The following is a 23,559-nucleotide window of genomic DNA, read 5'->3' as shown; positions in this document are numbered from 1 at the left end:
CCAGCAATCCAACTTTCCCCAAGGCAAGGAGCCAGCCGCTGGTTGCTGCCACTCTGAGGCAAAATATGCCTTCAACTGATCCAGCATTCCAGCTGTCTCCAAGGCAAGGAAAAGGCTGCTGCCATTGCTTCCCTCAAGGGTTGGGGAAGGGCTTTCAGACCCAGAGCTGGAAACGTGTCTCTGTCTGCATTTTCTCAGTCTCTTTGTTCCTCACTGATCTGGGCTTTGAAATGTCCTCCCCTGTCCACCGGGTCTTCAAATAGTGAGGGTATTTTTCACTGCTGTGAGATTTTAAAATCTGTGTCTCCAGTGGGAGGGGTCCTGTCTGTTGCTTCTGTGCCTTTGCCGCATAGAGACTGAGTGAAGGGGAGAGGAGATGACCAGCTAGTCTGGGATGGAAAATTCCTATCTCTTTCTTCAGTTCAGCATTTGCAGGGTCTTACTCCAGTCTATATCCTCCTCCAGAGTTTCAAACAGCTCAGAATTGTCCTTTTTTTCCTTGAATCTCTGGAGAGAAGTTTTCAGTAGCTGTTTATGTAACCATGTTGATGACGTCACCGGAAAGGACTTATTTTATATAGATGAAAAAACTGTGGCCCGGAGAGGTTAAATGACTTCCCTAAGAACACACAATTAATCAGTGGCAGAGCTTGGACCAGAATCTAGATCTAATTACTAAAATGATATTCTTCCTACCTATTTGGTTTTAAAACAATTCTTATGTAGGCATCACTGGATATAAAAACAAATCTTAATTGTGTACTTAACAGTAGGAGGAAAGAATTTTTAAAGTATGATGACAGTACTTTGGGTAAGATGTAAATTCTAGGTGTTTGGGTGAAATTCTCAGTCAAAACAGGATAAAAAGAGTAAGATGATACAGGATATTGAGTACTGGGAGTTACTTATACTTCTAAAAATTTGATTGGCTGGTGAGGCAATGAGATCTTTTATAGGTTCTCAACTGAGACAAGGGAATCTATGATGGGAAGAGGTCTGGTTATTCTTGATGTTAATGTCGGCTCCTTTTTGCCATTCCTACCCCAGGAACATTTCATTTTTACATCAGGAAATAATATGGTCAAGTAGTGGAGAAGTGACAGGGTTCAATTATGCTGTTTAAGGGAGGTTTTTTGTTTTGTTTTGCTTTTTAATAGTAAATGAGTAAATGGGATCATATCTGCTGAAATGGTCTGTGGACTGAAAAGTTTTAGGGTTTAACTTCTCACTGTATCTATTTAGTCACATCTGAAAAATAGTTATAGAAAAACTAATGCATGTACTTTTTTTGACAATAGAAATATTGTAATTGTTTTCTCCCTTAAGCAAAATCTTTTAACTTGTACAGTTTTATGATTTTAAAGTCAAAATCTTTATTTTATAAAGTTCGTGGAAAATATTTTTATGATTTAATATCTTTAACGTCAGTACAGATTTTTTTCCAATATAAAACATAGCAGCAGTTAGACTAATAGGATCACTCATTTAACAAAAATTCCAGCTCTTTAGAAGTGATCTGGAAGTTAAACATTATACTTTAAATATATTAAAATATTACTCTGTCCAGTCATCTTTTCACTACCCTTAAGTAAGTTACAGAGAACCAGGCTCTTTTCTTCCTCTAACCTCTGGAGAACCAACCTTGATGACACTGACCAGAACGGGGTCAGAGATAAGATAAAAAGTATTGAATTAGGGAGTGTCTGAACGTGTGTCAGTATTAACCAGTTTTCATATTTGATATTCATCCATTATTCATCATTATCTATGCCTCTTTCCTTCCTGTTGAATGTAGATAATTAAGAGTTAATAGTAACTGTAGTCAAATACCAGTTCTTGCTGTATCTTTCTCTTTGTAAAACTTTACAGCATTATTTAGAGGTTGGCTTGATGGCAATGCTGCGGTCACACATCTGTCTTATGAGTTGGCAGTCACTGAAACTGCGGCAACTTCAGCTCTTCTGGGGCCACTTATGACAGAATTGGCAGTCCATCTGAGCCAACTTGTTATTCATTTTAAATATATGGAGTGGCTTCTCTTTAGGGGGAATGTGGAGGTGAGGAGAGACAATTTTTGTTTCTTCATATAGTAAGCCATGTCATATCCATTAATATTTCTCAAACACCACAATAAAGGAATGGGCAGTGGAAAATCTGATACTTTTCATAATATGAAAGTTCGATGAATATCTTCATGGCATTTTACTTCTTTCAAGAAATGTGTCAAAGCTTCAAGTTTAAAATATTTTCATCCATAATTCATTGCAGCATCTTATGTGTTAGAACCCTGTATAACTGTTTAATGGCTTCACACAACATTTAGACTGCTATTTAGGGCAGAAAGAGAAGAATCCTTGGAGCAACTAAAAATGCTGTAAGGAAATTTGCGACATTTCCAAAATACAGCTCAAACAATACTGTTTGGAATGTCTATGAATACCTTATTTTTTTGACTTAAAACGTTCTCAGTCGTCTAGTGTGATGTCACTAACTCTTCCATAAAATGCCTTCAGGATCATTTTAGAGAAGTAGCTTTGTGTAATATGTCATAATCATATTGCATTGCTACCCAATGTTAATACTGTTTGAGGGGATTTTTTAAATTAGATTTTTAAGACTCTTTGGTCCATATAATAAGTGATTTTTTAAAGTATATTTTTATTAATTACTTTCACCTCTCTTATCTGAAGAGTATTAAATTCTGAAATGCTAAAAGATGCCTTTGAATTCCAGTTAAAGGGTCTTGTTCCTCTTTTGTTTTCTAAAATAGAATCTGATTTACTGATCATGGTTGTTTCTTTTACCTTCTTTTTTCATAATTTCTTTGAGAAATCTGGGTGACATTAGTTAATTGGTGCGATCATCTCTGGTATTCTGGAGTATAATGTTCCACTTCAGGTACTTGAGAAACAAATGCTTTTGATCTGCAGAAATGTGACAGCAACACAAAGATGCCTCTGTGAGGCTCACTTTAAGGGTCTCTTAAGCATGTCAGAGACAGGTGCCCACTTGCGTCTTCCCATTGCAGTTGATTGAAAGTATACTTTATAACTTTCTGTTGTTTCATGAGCTACCTGCTCATCTCTTCTACCCTTTACAGAAAAAATATATGTTGTCACAACCTTGTCCCTTGATGCTAAAGAATTTCTTATAGGTTAGATGAGGGTACTAAGATTAGAAGAAATGAACAAGTCTTTAGCTCCTGTTAGGAAAGAGTATGTCATGGTTAACATTCTCAGAGCTCCACTTCCCAAACTTTCTTTTCTATATGTAAATCAAGATTTTAAATACACTCAATACATCTGAAAAAATAGATCTCTCAGTAATCCTACTTATGTATACTTTGTGCCCACGTGAATTTTCTTAAGCTGGAGAGTTTCCCCAGCTGAATTATATGTAACATGATTTAAATTACTCCCAAATAGCAGAATTTATATTGTTTGTGAGAAAGACAGATATTTCTCCGAAGAAATTTTCTCCCTGTTAGTGACTAAAAACCATGAATTCACTGGAGCCTTGCTGTAATGCCATTTTTGGGCCCATGCTCTGTACCCACCTCATAGATAAACCTCCTCAAATGGGGTTCAGCATTTGAAGGAATAACAAATACTATTATGCTATGGTGCCAGTTATTAGCTCAGCCTAGTACTTTTTATTTAAAAATTTCACAACCTTTCTCTCTCTCTCTCCCCCCCCATCTCCCCCTCTCCTCCTCTCCCTCTCTGAGGGAGAAATAAACATTTATTATTAAGCTCCTGAGATCTCAAAGTTTCTTTTTAATGGCAGCCTAACTTAACTAATTGAGAAGTAGATACTCCAGTAACTAAAAACCTTAACATGGGCATTGACTGACCAGGCAGGCAACAAATAGTGAGGAAATAACTGGAGGCAGAAAGGACTGTTGCTTTACATAATTGGGGGTCATATTATGTGCCTACTGAGCTGACAGTTCTAGGGGAAGAGGTTAGTCTTTTTTTCCTAATTGAAATTTTCGTTGAGGTAATTGTAGATAGACATGTAGTTGTAAGACATGTAAGAGATCCTGTTTACTCTTTACATAGCTTCTCCCAATAGTAATACTCTACAAAATTGTAGTGCAATATCGCAGCAAATATTGACATTAATCCAATCCACCCATCTTGTTCAGGCTTCCCCAATTTTACTTTGTGTGTTTGTGTGTGTATGTGTATTTAGTTCTATATAATTTTGTCATGTGTGTAGGTTCATATTTCCACCACCATGGTCAAAATATAGAACAGTTCCACCACCACAAGGATCCCTTGTGTTGCCTTTTTATAGCCACATCTACCTCTCTCCCACCCCATCCCCCCCACCGATGGCAATCACCAATCTATTCTCCATTTCTAAAATCGTATTTCAAAAATGTTATATACATGGAATCATAGAGCATGTAAACCTTTTGGGATGGGCTTTTTGTTGTTGTTTTTCTTTGTTTTGTTTTGTTTTTGCTTTTGTTTTTTGCTTTTGCTGGATAATTCCCTGGAGAGTCATCTAAGTTGCTATGTGTCTCAATAATTTGTTCCTTTTTATTGCTGAGTAGTATTCCATGATATAGATTACCTCAGTTTGTTTAACCATTTACCCATTGAAGGACATCTGAGCTGTGCCCAGTTTTTGTCTATTATGAGTAAAGCTGCCATGAACATTCATGTACACATTGTATGTGAACATAAGTTTTAATTTCTCTGGGATAAATGCCCAGGAGTGTAATTGCTGGGTTGTATGGTAGTTACAGGTTTTATAACAAATTGTTGGTTTTATAAGAAACTGCCAAACTGTTTTCCAGATTGGCTGTACCATTTTACAGGCCACCAGCAAATGGATGAGTGATGCAATTTGCATCCTTGCCAGAATTTTGTGTTTTCACTATTTTGGATTTTAGCCATTCTGATAAAAGTGTAGTGCTATCTCATTGTGGTATTAATTTGAATTTCACTTATGGCTAATTATGTTGAACATCTTTTCATGTGCTTATTTGCCAGCAGTATAACCTTTTTGGTAAAATGTCTATTCATGTCTTTTCCCCATTTTGCCATTGCCATGTTGGATTGTTTGTGTTTTTTATGTTGAATTTTGAGTTTGTTTCTAGACACTAGCTTTTTGTTGACTGTGTGGTTTATAAACATTTTGTCCCAGCCTGTAACTTGTCTTTTCATCCTCTTAACAGGGTTGTTCATGGAACAAAAGTTTTTAATTTTGATGAAGTCCAATTTATGAGTTTTTCCTTTTACGGACTGTGCTTTTGTTGTCAAGTCTAAGACTCTTTGCTTAGCTCTATATTCCAAAGATTTTCTCCTTTGTTTACCTATAAGATTTTTATACTTTACATTTAAGTCTGTGATCCATTTTGAGTTAATTTTTGTATAATGTGTGAGGTTTAGATCGAGATTTGAGTTTTTTGTTTCTTTTTTGTTTCTTTTTTTTCCCTGTGTTTATTCAGTTGCTCCCACATCATTAGTTGATCCTTCATTGAATTGCTATTGTACCTTTGTCAAAAATCAGTTCAGTGTATTTGTGTGGGTCTATTTCTGGGATTCTTCTTCTATTCCATGGATCTATGTGTCTCTCCTTCCATCAAAAGCACACTGTCTTCACTACTGTAGCTGTACAGTAAGCCTTAATATTGGGTAGAGCTTTTCACCCCACTTTATTCTTCTTCATCAAGATTGTTTTCACTATTCTATAGTTCCTTTGACTTTCAGTAAAAATTCACTGGGATATGATAGGAATTGCATTAAACCTATAGATCAGTTTGGGGAGAACTGACATCTTTACTATGTTGAATCTTCCAATCTATGAACATGATATGTCTTTACATTTGTGTAGGTCTTATTTGATTTCTTTACTCAGCATTTTGTAATTTTCAGCACCCAAATCTTATACATGTTTTGTGCCTTATATGTAAGTATTTCATTTTCTCTGTAGTGATTGTACATGGTATTATGTTTTTAATTTTGGATTCTATGTGTTCATTGTTTAGTATATAAAAAAGGCAATTAACTTTTGCATGTTGATCTTGTATTCTGCAACTTTACTGAACTCACATATTAGTTCTGAGAGGTTTTTTTTTTTAGATTCCTTGGGGTATTCTATATAGACAGTCACGTCATCTGCAAATAGGTCCAGCTTTGTTTCTTACTTTCCAGTCAATATGCTATTTATTTCTTTTTCTTGCCTTATTTCACTAGCTAAGACTTCTGGTATTATGTTGAAAAAGAGTGGGAAGAGAAGATATCTTTGCCTTGTTCCTGATCATAGGGGGAAAGCCTTTAGTATATCACCTTAACTATGATGTTAGCGATAGGATTTTTGTATGTGCTCTTTATCAAGTTGAGACAATTCCACTCCATTTCTAACTTACTGAGAATTTTTATCATAAATAGGTGTTGGATTTTGTCAAGTGCATTTTCTACATCAATTGATATAATCATGTGATTTTTTCTTTTTTAACTTGTTGATATTGTGGATGACATTGATAATTTTTTAATGTTGAATCAGCTTTGTGTATTTGCATAAGTTCCACTTGGTCATGGGTTATAATCCCTTTTATACATTGTTGGATTCAGTTTGCTAGTATTTTTTTAAATGTAATTTTATTGAGATACATTCACATACCATATAATCTATCCGAAGTATACACTTAGTGGCTCACAGTATCATCACATACTGTGCATTCATTACCACAATCAATTTTAGAACATTTTCATTACTTCAAAATAAAGAAAAAAAGAAAAAGAAAAAGAATACCCAAAACATCCCATACCCCTTATCCTCCCCTATTATTTATATATATTTTTTGTCTTTATTCTGTTACTCATCTGCCCATACACGGGATAAAGGGAGTGTCAGTCACAAGGTTATCACAATCATGCAGTCACACAATAAAAGCTATATAGTTATACAATCATCATTAAGAATCCAGTCTACTGGATTACAGTTCAACAGATTCAGGTATTTCCTTCTAGCTTTTCTAATACACTAGAAACTAAAAAGGAATATCTATATAATGCATAAGAATAATTTCCAGAATGCCCTCTCGACTCTGTGAAATCTCTTAGCCACTGAAACTTTATTTTGTTTCATTTCTTTTCCCCCTTTTGGTCAAGAACGCATTCTCAATCCCACGATGCCAGGGCCAGGCTCATCCCTGGGCATCATGTCCCACTTTGCCAGGGAGATTTACACCCTTGGGAGTCATGTCCCACATAGGGTGGAGGGTAGTGAGTTTATTTGCAGAGTTGGCTTAAAGAGAGGCCACATCAGAGCAACAAAAGAGGTTCTCTGGGGTGACTATTAAGCATAATTATAAGTAGACTTGTTTGCTAGTATTTTCTTAAAGACTTTTTAAACTAAGTTCAAGAGAAACATTGTACTATAGTTTACTTTTTTTTCTGACTTTGTCTGTTTTTGGTATCAAGGTAATACTGGCATCATAAAATGAGTTGGGAAAAGTCCCTCTTCTGTTTGCTGGAACAGATTGTGTAAAATTGTTAATTCTCTAACTGTTTGGTAGACTTCTCCAGTGAAACCATCAGGACCAGGAGATTTCTTTTTTGAGAGCTTTTAAATGACAAATTCAATTTCTTTAATGGTTCTAGGACTATTCAGATTATCTATTTTATCTTGGTTGAGTTTTCATAGTTTGTGGTTTTCTAGGAATTGGTCCATTTCTTCTAAGTTGTTGAATTTATAAGCATGTAGTTGTTTGTAGTATTCCCTACAAGATCTGTATTAATTTACCCTATTTTGTTTCTGATACTGGTGACTTATGTCTTTTCTCTTTATTTTTGTCTATCTTGCTAATGGTTCATCAACTTATTAATTTTTTCAATGAACCAGCTTCCTATTTTACTGATTTTCTTTATGGTGTTCCTGTTTTCAATTTCATTGAGACCTGCTCTTATCTTTATTATTTCCTTCCTTCTGCCTGCTTTGGATTCACTTTGCTCTTCTTTTTCTAGTTTCTTAAGGCAGGAATTTAGATTATTGATTTGAGAACTCTCCTTGTTTCAAATAATGTTCACATTTAAGACCTTCCTGATTATCAGTAATTTTTTAACCTCTGTTTTTCATCTCTAGCTAACAGTTACACCAGTGGTTCTTTTATTATCCATTATAAAGCTCCACTTTAACAAATACCTCCACACAGATATCCGAAAGGCACCTGAAATTCAACTTGTCTAAAACTAATCTCATTATCTTCATTCTCTCCTGGGCCTTCCAGATCTATAACTTTTCCTTTTCTTTCCTTCAGCTAACAATTATCACTATTTATGCTGGGACTTAATGCAGGCTATTTCTTTTCCTTCATAACTAATGATGATTATACTTCTTAAATACTTCTTGAATCTTTTAAGTCCATTCCCACTGCCACTGCACTATTTCAGGCTTTCTTCATCTCTCACTTTTGAAAGTAAAGTAGTTTTATAAGGTTTATGAAAAAGATCAGCTTTCTGCCTATATCTCATTTCCTGCTCTCCAGAGCACTTTCAGTTATTTGTGCTTTTTTTTGTTTTGTTTTGTTTTGTTTTGCTGTTTATTTCCATTACCTCAAAATACCATTCATAATGTCATTTCTTGGTTTTTCCATTTTCAGCATTCTCTACTGACTTTTCAAAATGGGAGGTGAGGATTTATCTTTTATGTACCACCATCATCATATGTATGATACAATCACACTCCCCCCCGTCCCAGTATAATTATATCTTAATTTTTGCATAGATCAGTATTTTATATTTGAATTACTATTGCATAAGTGTTATTCACAGCCTGGCCATATAGTTTAATATGATTATGTTTTCTTTCTTTTACATGCTTTTTTTTTTCCTCTGAAAAAGTCTTTATTTTATCCTCATACTTAATTGATAATGTTGGGTATTGAATTCTTTCTTGGAAATTATTTTCCCTTAAAATTTTGAAGATGTTCCATTGTCTTCCAGCTTTCAGGGCCATTCTAATTTCTGAAACTTTGTGTGACCTTTTCAATTTTATGTTTTATTTTTTCTGTGTAAGTTTTTAGGATCTTCTTCCCTAGAATACTGAAATTTCAGATGATGTACCTTGGTATAGGTCTGTTTTCATCAATTGAGCTGAGTATTTGGTGAGCCCTTTCAATCTAGAAACTCATGACTTTTAGTTCTGGAAATTTTTTTTGAATTAGGTTTCTGCTAGTATTCTTCTCTATGTTTTTCTGTATTCTTTGTGGAAATCCTGGTCAATTTCTTCTGCCTAGAGTACCCTACCCCATCACTGTCTGCCTGGTAGCTGCTCCCATGTCAAGATCTAGTTTAAGAGCCATCTCTTCTATAAAGCTTTCCTTAACTGACCATTCTAATAGAGTTGGTTATCCCTTTCTTGGTATCCATGCTGTGTTCTACATACTATATTATATGCATTTATCATATAATATTGCAGTTATTTTTTTTATAGGTTTGTTTCTTTTACAGGAATTTGAGCTCCTTGGTGATAGAGATTATGTCTTAATTATTTCTGTATCTTTAGAACTTAGCAATGCCTGGCTTGAACTTGAGGTTCAGTATACAGTTCTAACTTATTTGTCTCCTGCCATTTAATTTACACAGCACTCTGTACTCACATTTTGATGGAGATACAAAGCTGACATACATGAAGACATGAACTTCTTTCCATGTCATCAAATCTTCTACATTTTAATGGTTGTTAAATATCCCATTTTATGGATATACCATAGTCTAACTAACATCACATTTGTTAGTTATTGGATGATGTTTCCAACTTTTTGTTATTTTAAATATAAATGCCACAGTGAACATAGATGTAGCTAAATTTAGAGTACATCCCTGGCTATTAGACGTAGATAAAATTCTTAGAAGTTAAAATGCTGAATCAAGAGTAATATCCATTTTAAAGGCTTTCAATTTGTACCCAGTACTACTACTACTATCATCATCATTCCTTGCCAAAATTTACAGGTGAAAATAATATTGCCTTTGGCTACTAATAAGATTGAATATTTAAAATATATATATGTATATATATGTATATGTATATGTAAACAGTGTGCCTTTCATTTTATAAATTTCTGTAGTGACTTGATTGGTGGCTCCCAAAAAGATATGTCCATATCCTAACCCCAGAACCTGTGAATGTGACATTATTTGGAACAAGGGTCTTTGCAGATGTAGTTAACTTAAGGACAAGATGAGATTATCTTGGATTATCTGGGTGGGCCTTAACTCCGATGGCATGTGTCCTTATGAGAGACACACAGAGGAAGATAATGTGAAGGTGGAGACAGATTTGGAATGATGTGGCCACATGCCAAGGAATGGCAACAGCCACCAGAAACTGAAAGAGACAAAAATGGATTCTCTCCTAGAGCCTCTGGAGGGAGTGTGGCCCTGCTGACACTTTGATTTCAGAGTTTTGGTCTCCAGAACTGTGAGAGAATAAATTTCTGTTGTTTTAAGCCACCCAGTTTGTAGTAATTTTTTATAGTAGCCTCAGGAAACTATAGTAGAATTGCCTATTTGTATATATTGACCATTTCTCTGCCAGAATAGTTTTATCTCTTATAGTTTCAATTGTTTTTCTAGAAGAAAAATAAAAGGTACACTGGCAATGTTTATGCGCTACATATTTATACAATGAATTTAACATTAAGAGTATATGTATTGTGGGAGAACAAATGAATGTCAACCATGCAGAGTGTTGAAAAAGGGATGTATTTGGGAAAAAACATAATCAAAGCAAACCGGAGTCTATGGTCAACAGTAACATTGTAATATGCTTCCATTAAATGTAACAAAGACAATATACCAAAGCTAAATGTGTATGAGAGGGGGATATAAGGGAGGGATATGAGATTCTTGGTAGTGGTGGTGTTTTCTGTCCTTACTATTATATTGTATTGTATAACATGTTATTTTTCTTTTTATCATCTTTTTTGTTATTCACTAACCCCCCCCCCCCAAAAAAAAACAAACTTAAAAAAGAGTATATGTATAACTTAAAAATAAAAAATAATTTATATTACAATAGAAAGCTGTGTTTGGGTATAATGACTATCTAAATCATTCATTTTCATAATAACTTTTTATCAAAGACTTTGAAACTTTGCCTGAAATGTTTTCAAGTACACTAAGTTGAAGAAGATATCTGGCCCCCAAACAGAATAGGACTGGCTGAAAACAGTTTCACTAGAATCTTTGTGGGAAGGGAGTTAGTTTTTAAAAAACATTTTAAACACACAGATATAACATCTTAATCAATAGCTGTTTAGCTAAGTCTAAAGAATTGTGCAACCATCACACAATCCAGTTTTGTAACATTTCCATTACCTGGAAAGTTTCCTCTTGCCTGTTGCCTCTCCAAGCACCGGGTGAACACTAATCTAATTATTGTTTTTATAGATTTACCTTTTGTGGAGATTTCATATGAATGGAATCATATTACATGTGGCCTTTTGTGTCTGGCTTCTTTCACTTAGCATACTATTTTCAAAGTTTATCCATATTATATAACATGTATCAGTATTTCGTTCCTTTTATTGCTGCGTAACATTCCATTGAACTGGACATACCTCATTTTGTTCATCCATTCACCAGTTGATGGACATTTGCTTTTTATAACAGCTTTATTGAGATATAATTCATATACCATACAATTCACCCATTTAATGTATTACAATTCATTGTTTTCTTAGCACGTTCACAGATATGCACAACATTCATCACAATTTTAGAACATTTTCTTCACCTCAAAAAGAAACCAATATGCTTTAGCTATCATTCCCCTTATCTCCACCCAACTGTAAGCAATCACTAGTATTTTCTGTTTTTATAGATTTTCCTGTTCTGCATTTTCATATGAATGGAATCATATAATATTTGGTATTTTGCGACTGGCTTGTTTCACTTAGCATAATGTTTGGATGTTCATCCATGATGTAGCATGTAGCAGTACTTCAGGACATTTGCTTTTTTCAAATGCAATATTAGCTCTTAACATGTAGATCAGTGATCCACCTTGATTTGATGTTTGTGTGTGGCTTGATGTAGCAGTTCAACATAATTTGCAAGTGCATTTCCAGTTATCATAGCACCATTTGTTAAAAAGACTATTCCTCCATTGAATTTCCTTGGCTCCTTTATCAAAAATGAACTGATCATATAAATATAAGGTTTTATTTCTGGACTTTCTTTCTGTTCCATTGAGAGATATAGCTATTCTTATGCCAATACCACACAGTCTTGATTACTGTAGTTTTGTGCTAAGTTAAAATTGGTTAGTGTTAAGTCCCCCAATTTGTTCTTCCTTTTCAAGATTGTTTTGTCTGTTCTGGGTCCTCCACCTTTGCATATAAACTTTAAATTGAGCTTGTCTACTTCTATAAAAATAACCAGCTGGAATTTTAATAGGAATTGCATTGAATGTGTAGATCAATTTGTGGAGAATTGCTGTGTTAACTATATTTAGTCTTCAAATCCATAAACATGGAATATCTCCCCATTATTTAGATCTTTTTTATTTTCTCTTAGCAGCATTTCGTAGTTTTAAGTGTGCAATCTTACACTTAAATCTTAACTTGTTGAGTTTATTCCTAAGTGTTTTAATTCTCTTTGATGCCATTGTGAATGGAATTGTATTCCTAATTTAATTTTCAGATTGTTCGGTATGATTATTTTTTAATGTCAAATTTGGCATAACATGTTTTTTCCAAGTTTTAACTATTCCCAGAATTTCACTTCTAATGTGGTATATACTTCAAGAGGCCTGTAGGAACTAATTACTGACACTTATCATGGGACCAGAACTCTGGGCATGAAGTGCCTAGGTGCAGTTTTTGCCCTTAAAGAATGAAAGTCCTTAGTCCTGGGAATTTAATTTGAAGGCATGATCAAATACTTTTAATAAAGCTCTCATAAATAATGCTGACTTGTGTTTCTCCACATTTTATATATTTTTGACTTTTTAAAAATAAATTTACCCCTTTGCATTTAATATGTATCAATCAGCAAATTAGTAGATTGTGCTATGTTTACACTTCTAGCCCTAAGTTAATGGTTTTTTGTAGTGTACTTTGTGCTTCTATCACATTTTAAAATTGTAATTTAGGGATAAAAATTCACCCCATAGTTAGTTATTGCAACATAAAGGAGATTTACTTTGCTAGGCTCAGCACACACTATTTTGCTAGCCCTTTAGTAGACAGCAGCCATCATTTAAACACTTGTCTTAAAACATGATCTTGCTGCATGCCTACATGTTATAAATTAGGATGATGTATTACAATTAAAAAACTGAATAATCGGCAGTATTCACGATTTGCAATGGACAAAGGTGGCCTAAAGGTACATCGACTAATGAACAGAATGGTGAGCTGTGGAGTATGCATACAATAGAATATTGAGCTGCTGCAAGAAGGAATGAAGTTGTGAGGCATGCAATTATGTGAATGGACCTTGAGGACAGCATTTTGAGTGAAATAAGCCAGATAGGAAAAGACAAACATTAAAACGCCTCACTAATATGAACTAACTATATTGTGCAAACTCTGAGAATTGAATCTTAGAGCATAGGTTATCAGGGGAAGGCTTATTGTAAAGGTCCCTAGATTGTAAGCTCTTAACAGCAGTCACATCTATTCCTAGTTGTAATGGTTATCTCTAAATTCTGAGATGCTGAGCTCTTTGTGTACAACCTGGTTGGTCTCTGGAATTTCAGGTATCTGTGTGATGCCTGAGTGTCAGAGCTAGAGTTCGGCTGCTATGAAAGTCAGTATTACCCCATACAGCAATTGTTTAAAAAGCTGAAAAAGAGTTCAGACTTCAGTTAGATATATGAATGAAGCAGATCTGGTTAGGACTAAGGTAAATCAGACTAAAGGGTAAAGGACGATGTTGATGGTGTTCTAAAACTTCAACTTCGATGTGAGAACAAAGGAAGACATGTTTATTTGGTACCATATCTATATTTTCTGCAGCACACTATGTAATTTAACATGTAAGGTCAGTTTATTCAAACACCATAATTACATGGAACTTTGAGTAGGGAGTGAGATGCAGTTGGTTTGTACAGGTTAGTGTGAAGCCCTGATACATCCCAAAATAATTTGGACAGAGAATAAAAATGTATTTGCAAAGCCCCCTTAAGGGACTAGGGAAAAATGTGGAAATATTAAACCTTCCCACCTGGGGAATTAATGATATTCTCACAAGCATTGGGGACTACCAGTTTAGAAGGCCAAGCCCTCGATTTGGGGGCTTGCCCTTATGAAGCTCATTACTGCAAAGGAGAAGCTAAGCCTACTTATAATTGTGCCTAAGAGTCACCCCCAGAGAACCTCTTTTGTTGCTCAGATGTGGCCTCTCTCTCTAAGCCAACTAGGCAGGTAAACTCACTGCCCTGCCCCCTACATGGGACATGACTCCTAGGGGTGTAAATCTTCCTGGCAATGTGGGACATGACTTCCAGGGATGAGCCTGAATCTGGCATCATGGGATTGAGATAGCCTTCCTGGACCAAAAGGAGGGGGAAGAGAAATGAAACAAAGTTTCAGTGACTGAGAGATTCCAAATAGCCACCAGAGGCCATTCTGGAAGTTATTTTTATGCTTTATATAGATATCCCTTTTTAGTTTATTTGTGTATTGGAATAGCTAGAAGGAAATACCTGAAACTGTTGAACTGCAACCCAGTATCCTTGATTCTTGAAGATGATTGTATAACTATACAGCTTACACGGTGTGACTGTATGATTTTGAAAACCTTGTGGCTCACACTCCCTTTATCCAGGGTATGGGCAAATGAGTAGGAAAATGAGGGAAAAAATTAAATGAATGTAGGGGGGTATGGGATGTTTTGGGTGTTCTTTTTTACTTTTATTTTTATTATTATTTTTATTTTTTTGAAGTAATGAAAATGTTGAACAATTGATTGTGGTGATGAATGCACAACTTCATGATGGCACTGTGAACAATTGAATGTACACTGTGGATGATTGTATGGTATGTGAATATATCTCAATAACACTGAATTAAAAAAAAACCTGAATAACATTGGGCTTTTCCAGTTGGCTGGAGAAAATGAGAGGATATTGTTTTAAATTTTTAGGTTTTGACCTATAGAATTTTTCTTAAATCTTGGGCACTAGTTATTGCTTATCTGCTAGTAAGTGTTAATGGACAATAAAACAAATGAACAAATTTATTTGTGCACATTAATGGAAAATCTCAGATTATCATGCTTATTTCAACAGATTGTTTTTACTAGCTGAAAGTAAATATCGTATATAGTAAATTAGTGTTATTTTGGGTTCTTTGTCCCTGAACAAATTTAAGAACCACCAGTTCAATAAATAAATCATTTGAAGTGAACAGAAATGTGAATACAATCAGTGTATGAATTTGTTCATAAATTTACTAAGACCCCACCCCCCCCAATCTATACCCTCAATTTAATGACTACCCTGTATGGCACTTTTAGGCTATATTTATTAAAAACCAGTTAGCACTTCTCTCCAACGAAGTATAAATATCAAGGAAACTGTTATTTAACTGAAAGTTAGGGAGTGCGGAGAAGGAATAGTCTTGTCCACTGCTTTCATAGATTCCAAACAGATAAATGAATGTTTTTATCTTCTATTGTCTCTAAAACTTAAAGCTATTAAAATTGGTTTGTAAAGTTTTATAAATCATATGTTCAAGGGAGAATGTAAGTTATCATGTCCCTGTATCTTTTGACCTCAGATTAATGATTGCATGACTTTTTCCCCTATAGGCTTGCTGCAAAGAAAGGTAGAAGAGATAACACAGGTTTTTGAGGATCGTTGTCACAAGGAACAGGAACGCAATGTCAGGATTGCTTTTGACTGAGTAATATCTTCAGCTTGTTGTTTTTGGATTATTCATTACCTACAAGTTCTGAGGATGTTAAGCAGAGTGGTATTTGCAGTTACTATCTAATCTGTGGTTGCAATAAAGTGTATGTGGGTTTTTTTCATTCAAATATTGTGCTATGAAGAATTATACTGTAGTTTGTCTTTTAGTGTTAGCAAATTAAAACTATATTAGCCCTTTTGTCTGGGCAGCAACCTATTAGATGTTGACTTGTATGTGTAATCTGCATCTTACTCTCCTAGATTCCATATACTACCACCAACACATTATCCTTCTCACTTCAATCAGATTGTGAAGAAATGTTTGCCTAAAAGTAAATGCCAACCAGTCGTTAGTGTGTGCCTGTTCTATTCAGTGTAGTGTATAGTGCTAAATACAGTATAATCTCTCTCTTCAAAGGAATTCACTGTCTAGTTTGGGATAGAATTAATGACTGTATGTATAAAAACAATGTAGACAATGCACGGAAGTATGTTACAGATTAATGATATCGTACTATAGAAATTCAGCAAAGGGAAGAAAAGTTAGGGACTTGAATTGAGTTGTTTTAAAAAGTGTAATAAGGGCCAGGCAATTCATTTGCTTTTAATGTATAGATATCCTGGTGTCTTATTTCTTTTTAGCATATGATTTATAGTTGTTGGTTTTCGTGTACTTAGTTGTTTGTTTATTTGTTTTTAAAGAAAAAGCCTTGTTCTTAGCTTGGAACAGTCTAGTCTCTTGTGTTTCATGTTTCATCTAAGTCATAAAAATGGTGTGACATTCTAAAAAATAAAGTATAACACCAAAATAAACTACTTAAAAGTTTTTGAGTGACTAGAACTTAGTTGCCTAAAATTCCTGAACTGAATTTCTGTTGTACTGACTGCACTTGACCATCCTGAGAGGTACACGTTACAGGAAGACAATATTTTTGAAATGAGTATTACTTATTTTCATTACTTTATCAGTAAAATGAATGTCAGAACTTATGTGACCTCTTTTTTCCTATCCAAACTTTTCAAATAAGCAGCTTCTTATCAGGTAAGTTTTTGTCACCACTAAAAATTATAGAATGTAAAAATAATCCAGAGAGCATTTGATTCTGTGAGTGATTTCTGTTGCTAAACACAGCTTTGAGTACAATCTTGAGTGAGCGATTTCTAATTTTATGAGTCCAGTATTATTACTATTATACCTTAGATAAAGGCATTTTTCCCAGGTTGTTTTTAGAGACTTAACTCTTATAAAGAAGCCTGTGAATAAGTTAAGTTCAACATTCAGTAAAGAGAATATAGTGTATTAGAGGAAACACTGGTACTAGTCTCGAATCTGCCCAATTAAATGGTGCAAATAATTTCATCATGGGCAACATCTTTTGTCTATAAATTAGAGAGTTGGATCATATTAGGTTTTTCCCAACTGTTTTGTGAGAAAAAACTAGTTTTTATTTCTCTGAAGTTTTGAGATTGCTTTATGTCTTTTCTATTAGTAGAGTGCTTACTGTAAAGTCCTTATGTAGTATAAAGGAAGAAGAGGCTACAGTATTACTGTCGACTGTTGCACTGTCCACACTGGGAGGTCTTGTGCCTTTTCCAATACACAAAAGAGGCCAGAGGCTGGTAAGTTGTTGCCAGATCAATCCAGTAACTCTGGCAGATCTCAGTATACTGTCTGGAATCTAGAATTTTGGACTAAATCATCTCTAAGGTTCCTTCTGACTCTAATGAGAGTCTAAAAGACATGGCATTGTTGCACAAAGGTTAAATAAATAACCTACTTTTGCTGGTAATTTCAAAGCCGCATTTATGTTAGGCACTACAGCCTTGAGCTCCTCCGAAACATTGTAAAAGACCAGCTAAAATATTATCTGAAGGAGAATCCTTAATTTGTAGTGTCTACATTTTCCCAGTGCTCATCTTATTTTAATTTTTGTCCTTTGAAAAAGATGCTGTATTTTTTCTATACCAATGTTTTTGGTATCTCTATCGGAGATAAAACTACAAGATAAACCAGCTCATAAACCTAGAAGTCACTGAAAGACATGTACAATTGTTCTCTTAATATTAGATGGATGGTATGCCTCTTTTAAGAAAAGATTTTTGATTTTAGCATCTTCCTCCATATCTGTGAATTATAGTTGCTTCATAATGTAGTCATCAGAAGTGTGCTGGGAACAGAGAACCTAAAAAGACAAACTCTGAAATTGTGTCTATGCTAAACAGGAGCTTTTGGCTTAATTAAACTAAACTTGCTAAATTTTCTGAAAGACAGATGAGGCATATTTGTCAGTTTGTCATACATTCTTCTAGGGGTGAAATTGTGAAATTACCTCATGGTTAGATCTCTGAGCCTATGTTTAAGAGCTAGAGATCTCAAAGCTTTTTATACACTGTCTGATATCCTTTTCAGTTGGAGACGGGGATGATGTGGGAAACGAAATAGCTGTTATTGCATGGTTAATAAGTTTGGCAGGGCTAGAAATAGACTGGTTTCCCTTCAAGTGCAATTTTCTCAATGCTTTGTCCCTAGATAATTACCAGTTGGACTGGCTACACTTATACACAGGTATGTAGCGTACTTCTATGACCTTGTTTTCCAATTGCAGTTCCATGGCTACGTGAATATGTCTTTTTAGCCATTCATTTTCCACTCATCCCACCTAGTGAATTCATAATGTACTGTGTATCACTTCACTAACAATAGGTTGTATGTTTCCAAAGCCCTACTATGCTGTATTCTCACTAACTGCAGGAGCTGAGATTCACATCCAACTGCATGGTTCCCAAACCCATGATCATTTTTTGTCGTTGCTGTTTCTTTTTACTTTTCTTTTCTTTTCTTTCTTTCTTTCTTTCTTTCTTTTTTTTTTTTTTTTTTTGGCTCTTTGTTATGTATGAAGGGTCCTTTTAATTAAAACAAAACTATTGACTAGGTAGTATAGTCATGTGGTTAAAATTCAAAGGGTGCAAAAAGATACACAGTGAAGAGGCTTTCTCCCACCCTTGACTCTCAGCCATCCAGTTCTACCTGGAGGTAGTCACTTACCAGTCATTTGTATGTCCTTCCAGAGATTTTATGCATATACAAGCAAATACATATATACTCCTTTATTACACAAATGGTAGCATATTATACACACTGTTCTGCACCTTGCTATTGCACTATATATAATTTAGAGATTGGTCAATAGAGAACTTTGTCATCTTTGTAACTGCTGGGTAGTTAAAATACCCATCTACATGGATGGTTATTTAAGTTGATTCCAATGTTTTATTATAAACACTGTTGCAGCGAATATGCATATATATATAATATGATTTTGCACATTGTGGGATAAACTGAATTGCTGATTTAAAGGAACTATGCATTTATGATTTCGGTAGCATCTTCAGGTTGCACTCTGTAGAGGCTGTTCCAATTTATATTCCTACCAGCAATGTATTGAGAGTGCCTATTTCCCCACAATCACAACAAAATGAGTGTATTATCAGACTTTTGGGTCTTTATCAAATTGATAAGTGAAAAATGTTATTTTGGTGTACTTTCAAAATATAAACTTTTAAAAACAGTTTGGATTTACAGAAAAGTTACAACATAGTACAGAGAGTTCTATATACCTCCACTTAGCTTCCCTGATTGTTAACATCTTAACATTAGTCTGATACATTTACCACAACTGAGGAACCAATGGTGACACACTGTTATTAACTAAAGTAGTTAATTCAGATTTCTTTAATTTTTAACTTAATGTTCATTTCTGTTCCAGGTCCCCTTGGTGTGATAGTTCCTCAGGCTTTCCTTGTTTTTGATTACCTTGACAGTTTTGAGGAGTACTTGCTTGGTGTTTTCTAGTCATTGTACCTTTTAATTTCCATTTCACTTGTGAGATAGAACATCTTTTCATAGATTTAAGGATATTTCTATTTCCATTTCTGGGAATTAAGTGCCCATGTTCTTAATTATACCTCTCTCTTGATTCACTATAATTATCAATAAAACCTGGGCCTGAATAGATATGGATTTCTGATCCCTAATTGAAAGCGCTCAGAAGCCTGTGTTACAGGGAGAGGAGAAGCATTGATGGAAGTGATGCAGACTTGTGTCTGATCACTCTGGCTACATTTCTGAGGATGCACTAGAGGTGCAACTGGAAACAGACACAAAGTGAAAAATTAGAGGGAAATTAGAGACTAGCCAAGACTTTAACGATACAGATGAGAGAGACAAGAACTCAAAGGTGACTTCTAGGTTTATGAGCTGGATATCCTGGATGTAGCCTTTAACCTGTATGAGAAATTCAGAAGGAAATAGCTGAACAATTTACCACATAACAGGTTAGTCAATGTCTACTTTCTCTTTTCGTGTCTTTGGCTCCGCGATACTACAATCCCCAAAGTCCCACGTTCCACCACAATCCCCTTAAGAATGCCGCGCGGAGTTCTGGGACTTGAAGTCCGCGGCCTATTTACTCAAGTTAGAAATAGGAGCCCGTGGAAACATGAAGAGGTAAGAGCGTGTCTGATGAGCCGGCATCGAGCGGCGCTTTGTTTTACCTTTTAACTTTTAAAATGGGTTTTATTATTTTATACTTTGGATTTGCACGTTCTTGGGAGGCAGTTTCTTGGGAACGGGAAGACAAAAGGGAAAGGAGGAGGGGAGACGGGCTAGACAGGCCTGCAGGGCGAAGTTCAGGAAGGGCCGCCACGGGTGCCGGTTTACAGAGGAATGCCCTCCCGGCACAGGCATGTAAGCTTCGTCGCCGGCCCCAGGAACTGGATGAATGCTGCCGTTACTTCCCGTTTTAGACGGACCCACCTAGGCAGAAGGGTCTTGGCTGACCGATACCTTTCGCCGGCGACACCCTGGCCAGCCCCTCCCGGTCCCGCCCTGCCTTCACCTCCTTCTCACAAAGGAGCACAGCATAGGCACCTTTATTTTCAGTGTTTGAATATTAAAGAGGACTGGCCCGGGCCCTGAAAGCACGTAGTGCCTTTAAATCTTAAAGTAAGAAAGTTATACTTTGCTTCTACTGATTTAGAAGGAAAACACAAAACCGGTTCAATGTATTTTAGAAAAACAAAGGCATTGCGGGAGCAGTTTCCCCTACTGGTTCTGCCGTGAATGGCAACTGTGATGGAGTTGGTCAGTGTTGCAAGCCTGCCTCGCAGTTATTGACAGTACACGCAAAGACTTTTGAAAGGATCTGCGTTAAGTTAGTTCTGTATTCATTCTGCAAGTAGAATGATCACTCCAGTGCAGAGCATTGAGAATACTTATTCATATGCTCTTCTGCATTGGAAGTTCCTTGATTTTTTTTTTAAGATTTTTATTTTCCTTGCCTGAAAATTACCTTCTTTTAAAAACTGTTACTGTATCTCAAATTCAAAATAATGTATATAATGCATATGTACAACTAAAGAATAATAATAAATGCTAGTATCCACTACAAGCTCAAGAAATAGAACATTGCCATACCTTAGAAGCCTCCTGTGTGCCACTCCCTGATTGCTTTTCCTCCCTCCCTTCCTCCTGAGGTAACCACTATCCTGAATTTTGCCTTAATCATTCTGTTGCTTTTCTAAAAATAGTTCTACCACATATGAATGTATGTCTTAAAAAAATGTTGCTAGTTTTGTCTATCTTTTAAACTTTATGTAAATGGACTTGTGAAGTTTTGTATGGCTTGCTTTTTTCACTTAACATAGCTTTTTGAGATTCTTGTGTATTGATATATTTAGCTTTGGTTTATTCATTTGAAAGCCACTTTAAACTTAGCAAAAACTTTTGGGATTCTAAGCAATAAATTTAAAAAATTAAGATCCTAAAAGGAATTTTTTAAAACTCTGGGCCTAAGGTTATTTAAAAATTTTCCAAAATAGGTCCAAGTCTTTCTAGAGCATGGGAATCTTAGTATAGTTGTGGGGCATACTTTTTCTAGGCATCATAGTAGCCCCAGTAGTAAAGGGCTATCTTATAATGAAGGTATTTAATATTTATTTTTCTCATGGAGTTAATTCATTTTTTGTTTAGTTTTTAGATAATGTTATTGTATACTTAAATGGTCCTGTTCTTTTTTTTATACTCTGATTAAGAGTTTTCACTCATTTTGATTTAGTTTGCTCTTGTTAGCATAACCTAGTTTTCTACACAGTAGAACTTAGGCTATAAAATTTTATGACCCTCTTCACTTCACATTTCTTTCTATACTCTGTCACGGCTCCAGATCCTGTCAGCACAGATATTTCTAGATTTCCACGTTCAGCTTCAGACTCTTATCTAAGCAACAATTCTCCCGTCTCCAGCTTCCTTTTAGCCACTGTCAACTCATGATGTCACCTCAGACTCCCTGCTACTTTATGCCGCTGTTTCAATTTTAATAGTAGGCGACTCAACATGGCTAAAGCAATACTACTTTCCTTTTCCCAAACCATTTATTCCATTCAGAGCTTCCTCTTCATCATTGGTTTCATTGTTCTCTTAGTTACATAAGCTTGAAATTTGGGGGTCATCTTTGTCTTCTCCCTTACCCCTACTTTCAAAAGGCCTCTTTAATCTAATCCTTCCTTTCCATTTCCACTATTACCACTCTTGTCGGGATCTCCATCACCCTATACCTGAAAACCTTCAATAGTTTTCCTAACTAGTTCTTTTGGTTTCTTCTCTTCTAATCCTGTGGCATATGACAGGCACTTTTACCTTCCTAAACCATTACTTGTACTGTGTCTTCTAATACCTATAGATTAAGATCCAGGCCCCTTAGTTGTTGTATTTAAGGCCATTCACAATCTGAGTTTAATTTACTCTTCCAAGATAATCTCCCAGTAGTCCCATATGTGGATACCAGCTAAATTGAACTCTCCATTGTCCCCCAGCATATATTTGTATGTCTTTGTACTTGCTCTACCTGTTCTCCTTTCCTTCATCATACCCATTCCTTCAAATGCCAGTTTAAGAATTCCTTTATCACCCTTGCTCCCAACTGTCTCTTTCTTCTGTGAACGCCTACTAATTTGGCACATTTGTTTGTATCATGGTTCTCTCTGTCTCGTTTTCTCTCAATGTATGCAGTCTTGCACATAAACACACACACACACACATACACAACACACACGCCCTCTCTAGATTGCAGCCCTCTTGAGGATAGGGACTTAGGGACTATATCTTGAATATCTTTGACTTCCATCAGTACATAGCACAGTGCCTTCTATGTAGTAGGCATTTAGTAAATGCTTGTGGTAAGGATGATAAAGGGCAGCGAATTGTTAGAGAATTATCTTTGAGCAAATAGGATCACTAGTAGTAGATAAAATAAATAACTTATTTTGAGATTCCCAGTCTCTTTTACTTTCTGAATTGTATTTTTCTATCTACTCCAGAGTAAACAGTTGTGTGACGAGTGATGAGCATGTCCTGGAGGAGTTGGAAACAGAAGGGGAGAGGCAGCTGAAAAGCCTTCTTCAGAATCAACTTGATACCTCTGTCTCCATTGAAGAGTAGGTATTGATTTTGCAAACAAGGTAGAATACTACAGACCCCCAACTCTTAAGTGATAGACTCTTCTTAAAGCCTGGGTGGAATACTCCATTCCCACCCCCACTTTGCTCAGAAAACTTCTACTAGTTAGATTTTTGCTTCTGTGTCTCTTCCTCTAGGAAGACTTCCAAATCCCACTGTCGGAC

At 35.5% G+C, this 23,559-nt stretch overlaps 2 protein-coding genes across 9 annotated transcripts in view; both read left to right on the top strand.

Moving 5' to 3' along the window:
• Positions 1–16,781, top strand: part of NUP62CL (nucleoporin 62 C-terminal like) — a 119,951-nt gene extending 103,170 nt beyond the window's left edge. For 2 of the 3 annotated variants that reach the window (XM_037822414.1, XM_037822413.1), the window contains one exon: positions 15,780–16,778. In XM_037822414.1, the coding sequence (XP_037678342.1) occupies positions 15,780–15,874 (95 nt within the window). In that variant the 3' untranslated portion in view covers positions 15,875–16,778. Of the gene's footprint in view, positions 1–15,779 lie in introns of all 3 variants that reach the window. The other variant, XM_037822415.1, reaches the window with a different exon arrangement.
• Positions 16,782–20,264: 3,483 nt separating this feature from the next.
• The window catches only part of RBM41 (RNA binding motif protein 41), a 204,971-nt gene continuing 201,676 nt past the window's right edge, over positions 20,265–23,559 (top strand). For 5 of the 6 annotated variants that reach the window (XR_005214517.1, XR_005214518.1, XR_005214519.1 and 2 more), the window contains exons 1-2: positions 20,277–20,386; positions 23,257–23,373. Coding sequence is in view for 3 of the 6 variants with exons in the window: in XM_037821394.1 (XP_037677322.1) it covers positions 20,379–20,386; positions 23,257–23,373 (125 nt within the window). In the remaining 3 variants the exon portion in view is untranslated. Of the gene's footprint in view, positions 20,387–23,256; positions 23,374–23,559 lie in introns of all 6 variants that reach the window. The other variant, XM_037821393.1, reaches the window with a different exon arrangement.

This window comes from Choloepus didactylus, chromosome X (assembly GCF_015220235.1).
Source record: "Choloepus didactylus isolate mChoDid1 chromosome X, mChoDid1.pri, whole genome shotgun sequence".
In the NCBI taxonomy this organism is placed as follows: Eukaryota; Metazoa; Chordata; class Mammalia; order Pilosa; family Megalonychidae; genus Choloepus; species Choloepus didactylus.
This window is presented reverse-complemented; position numbering and strand designations above follow the sequence as displayed.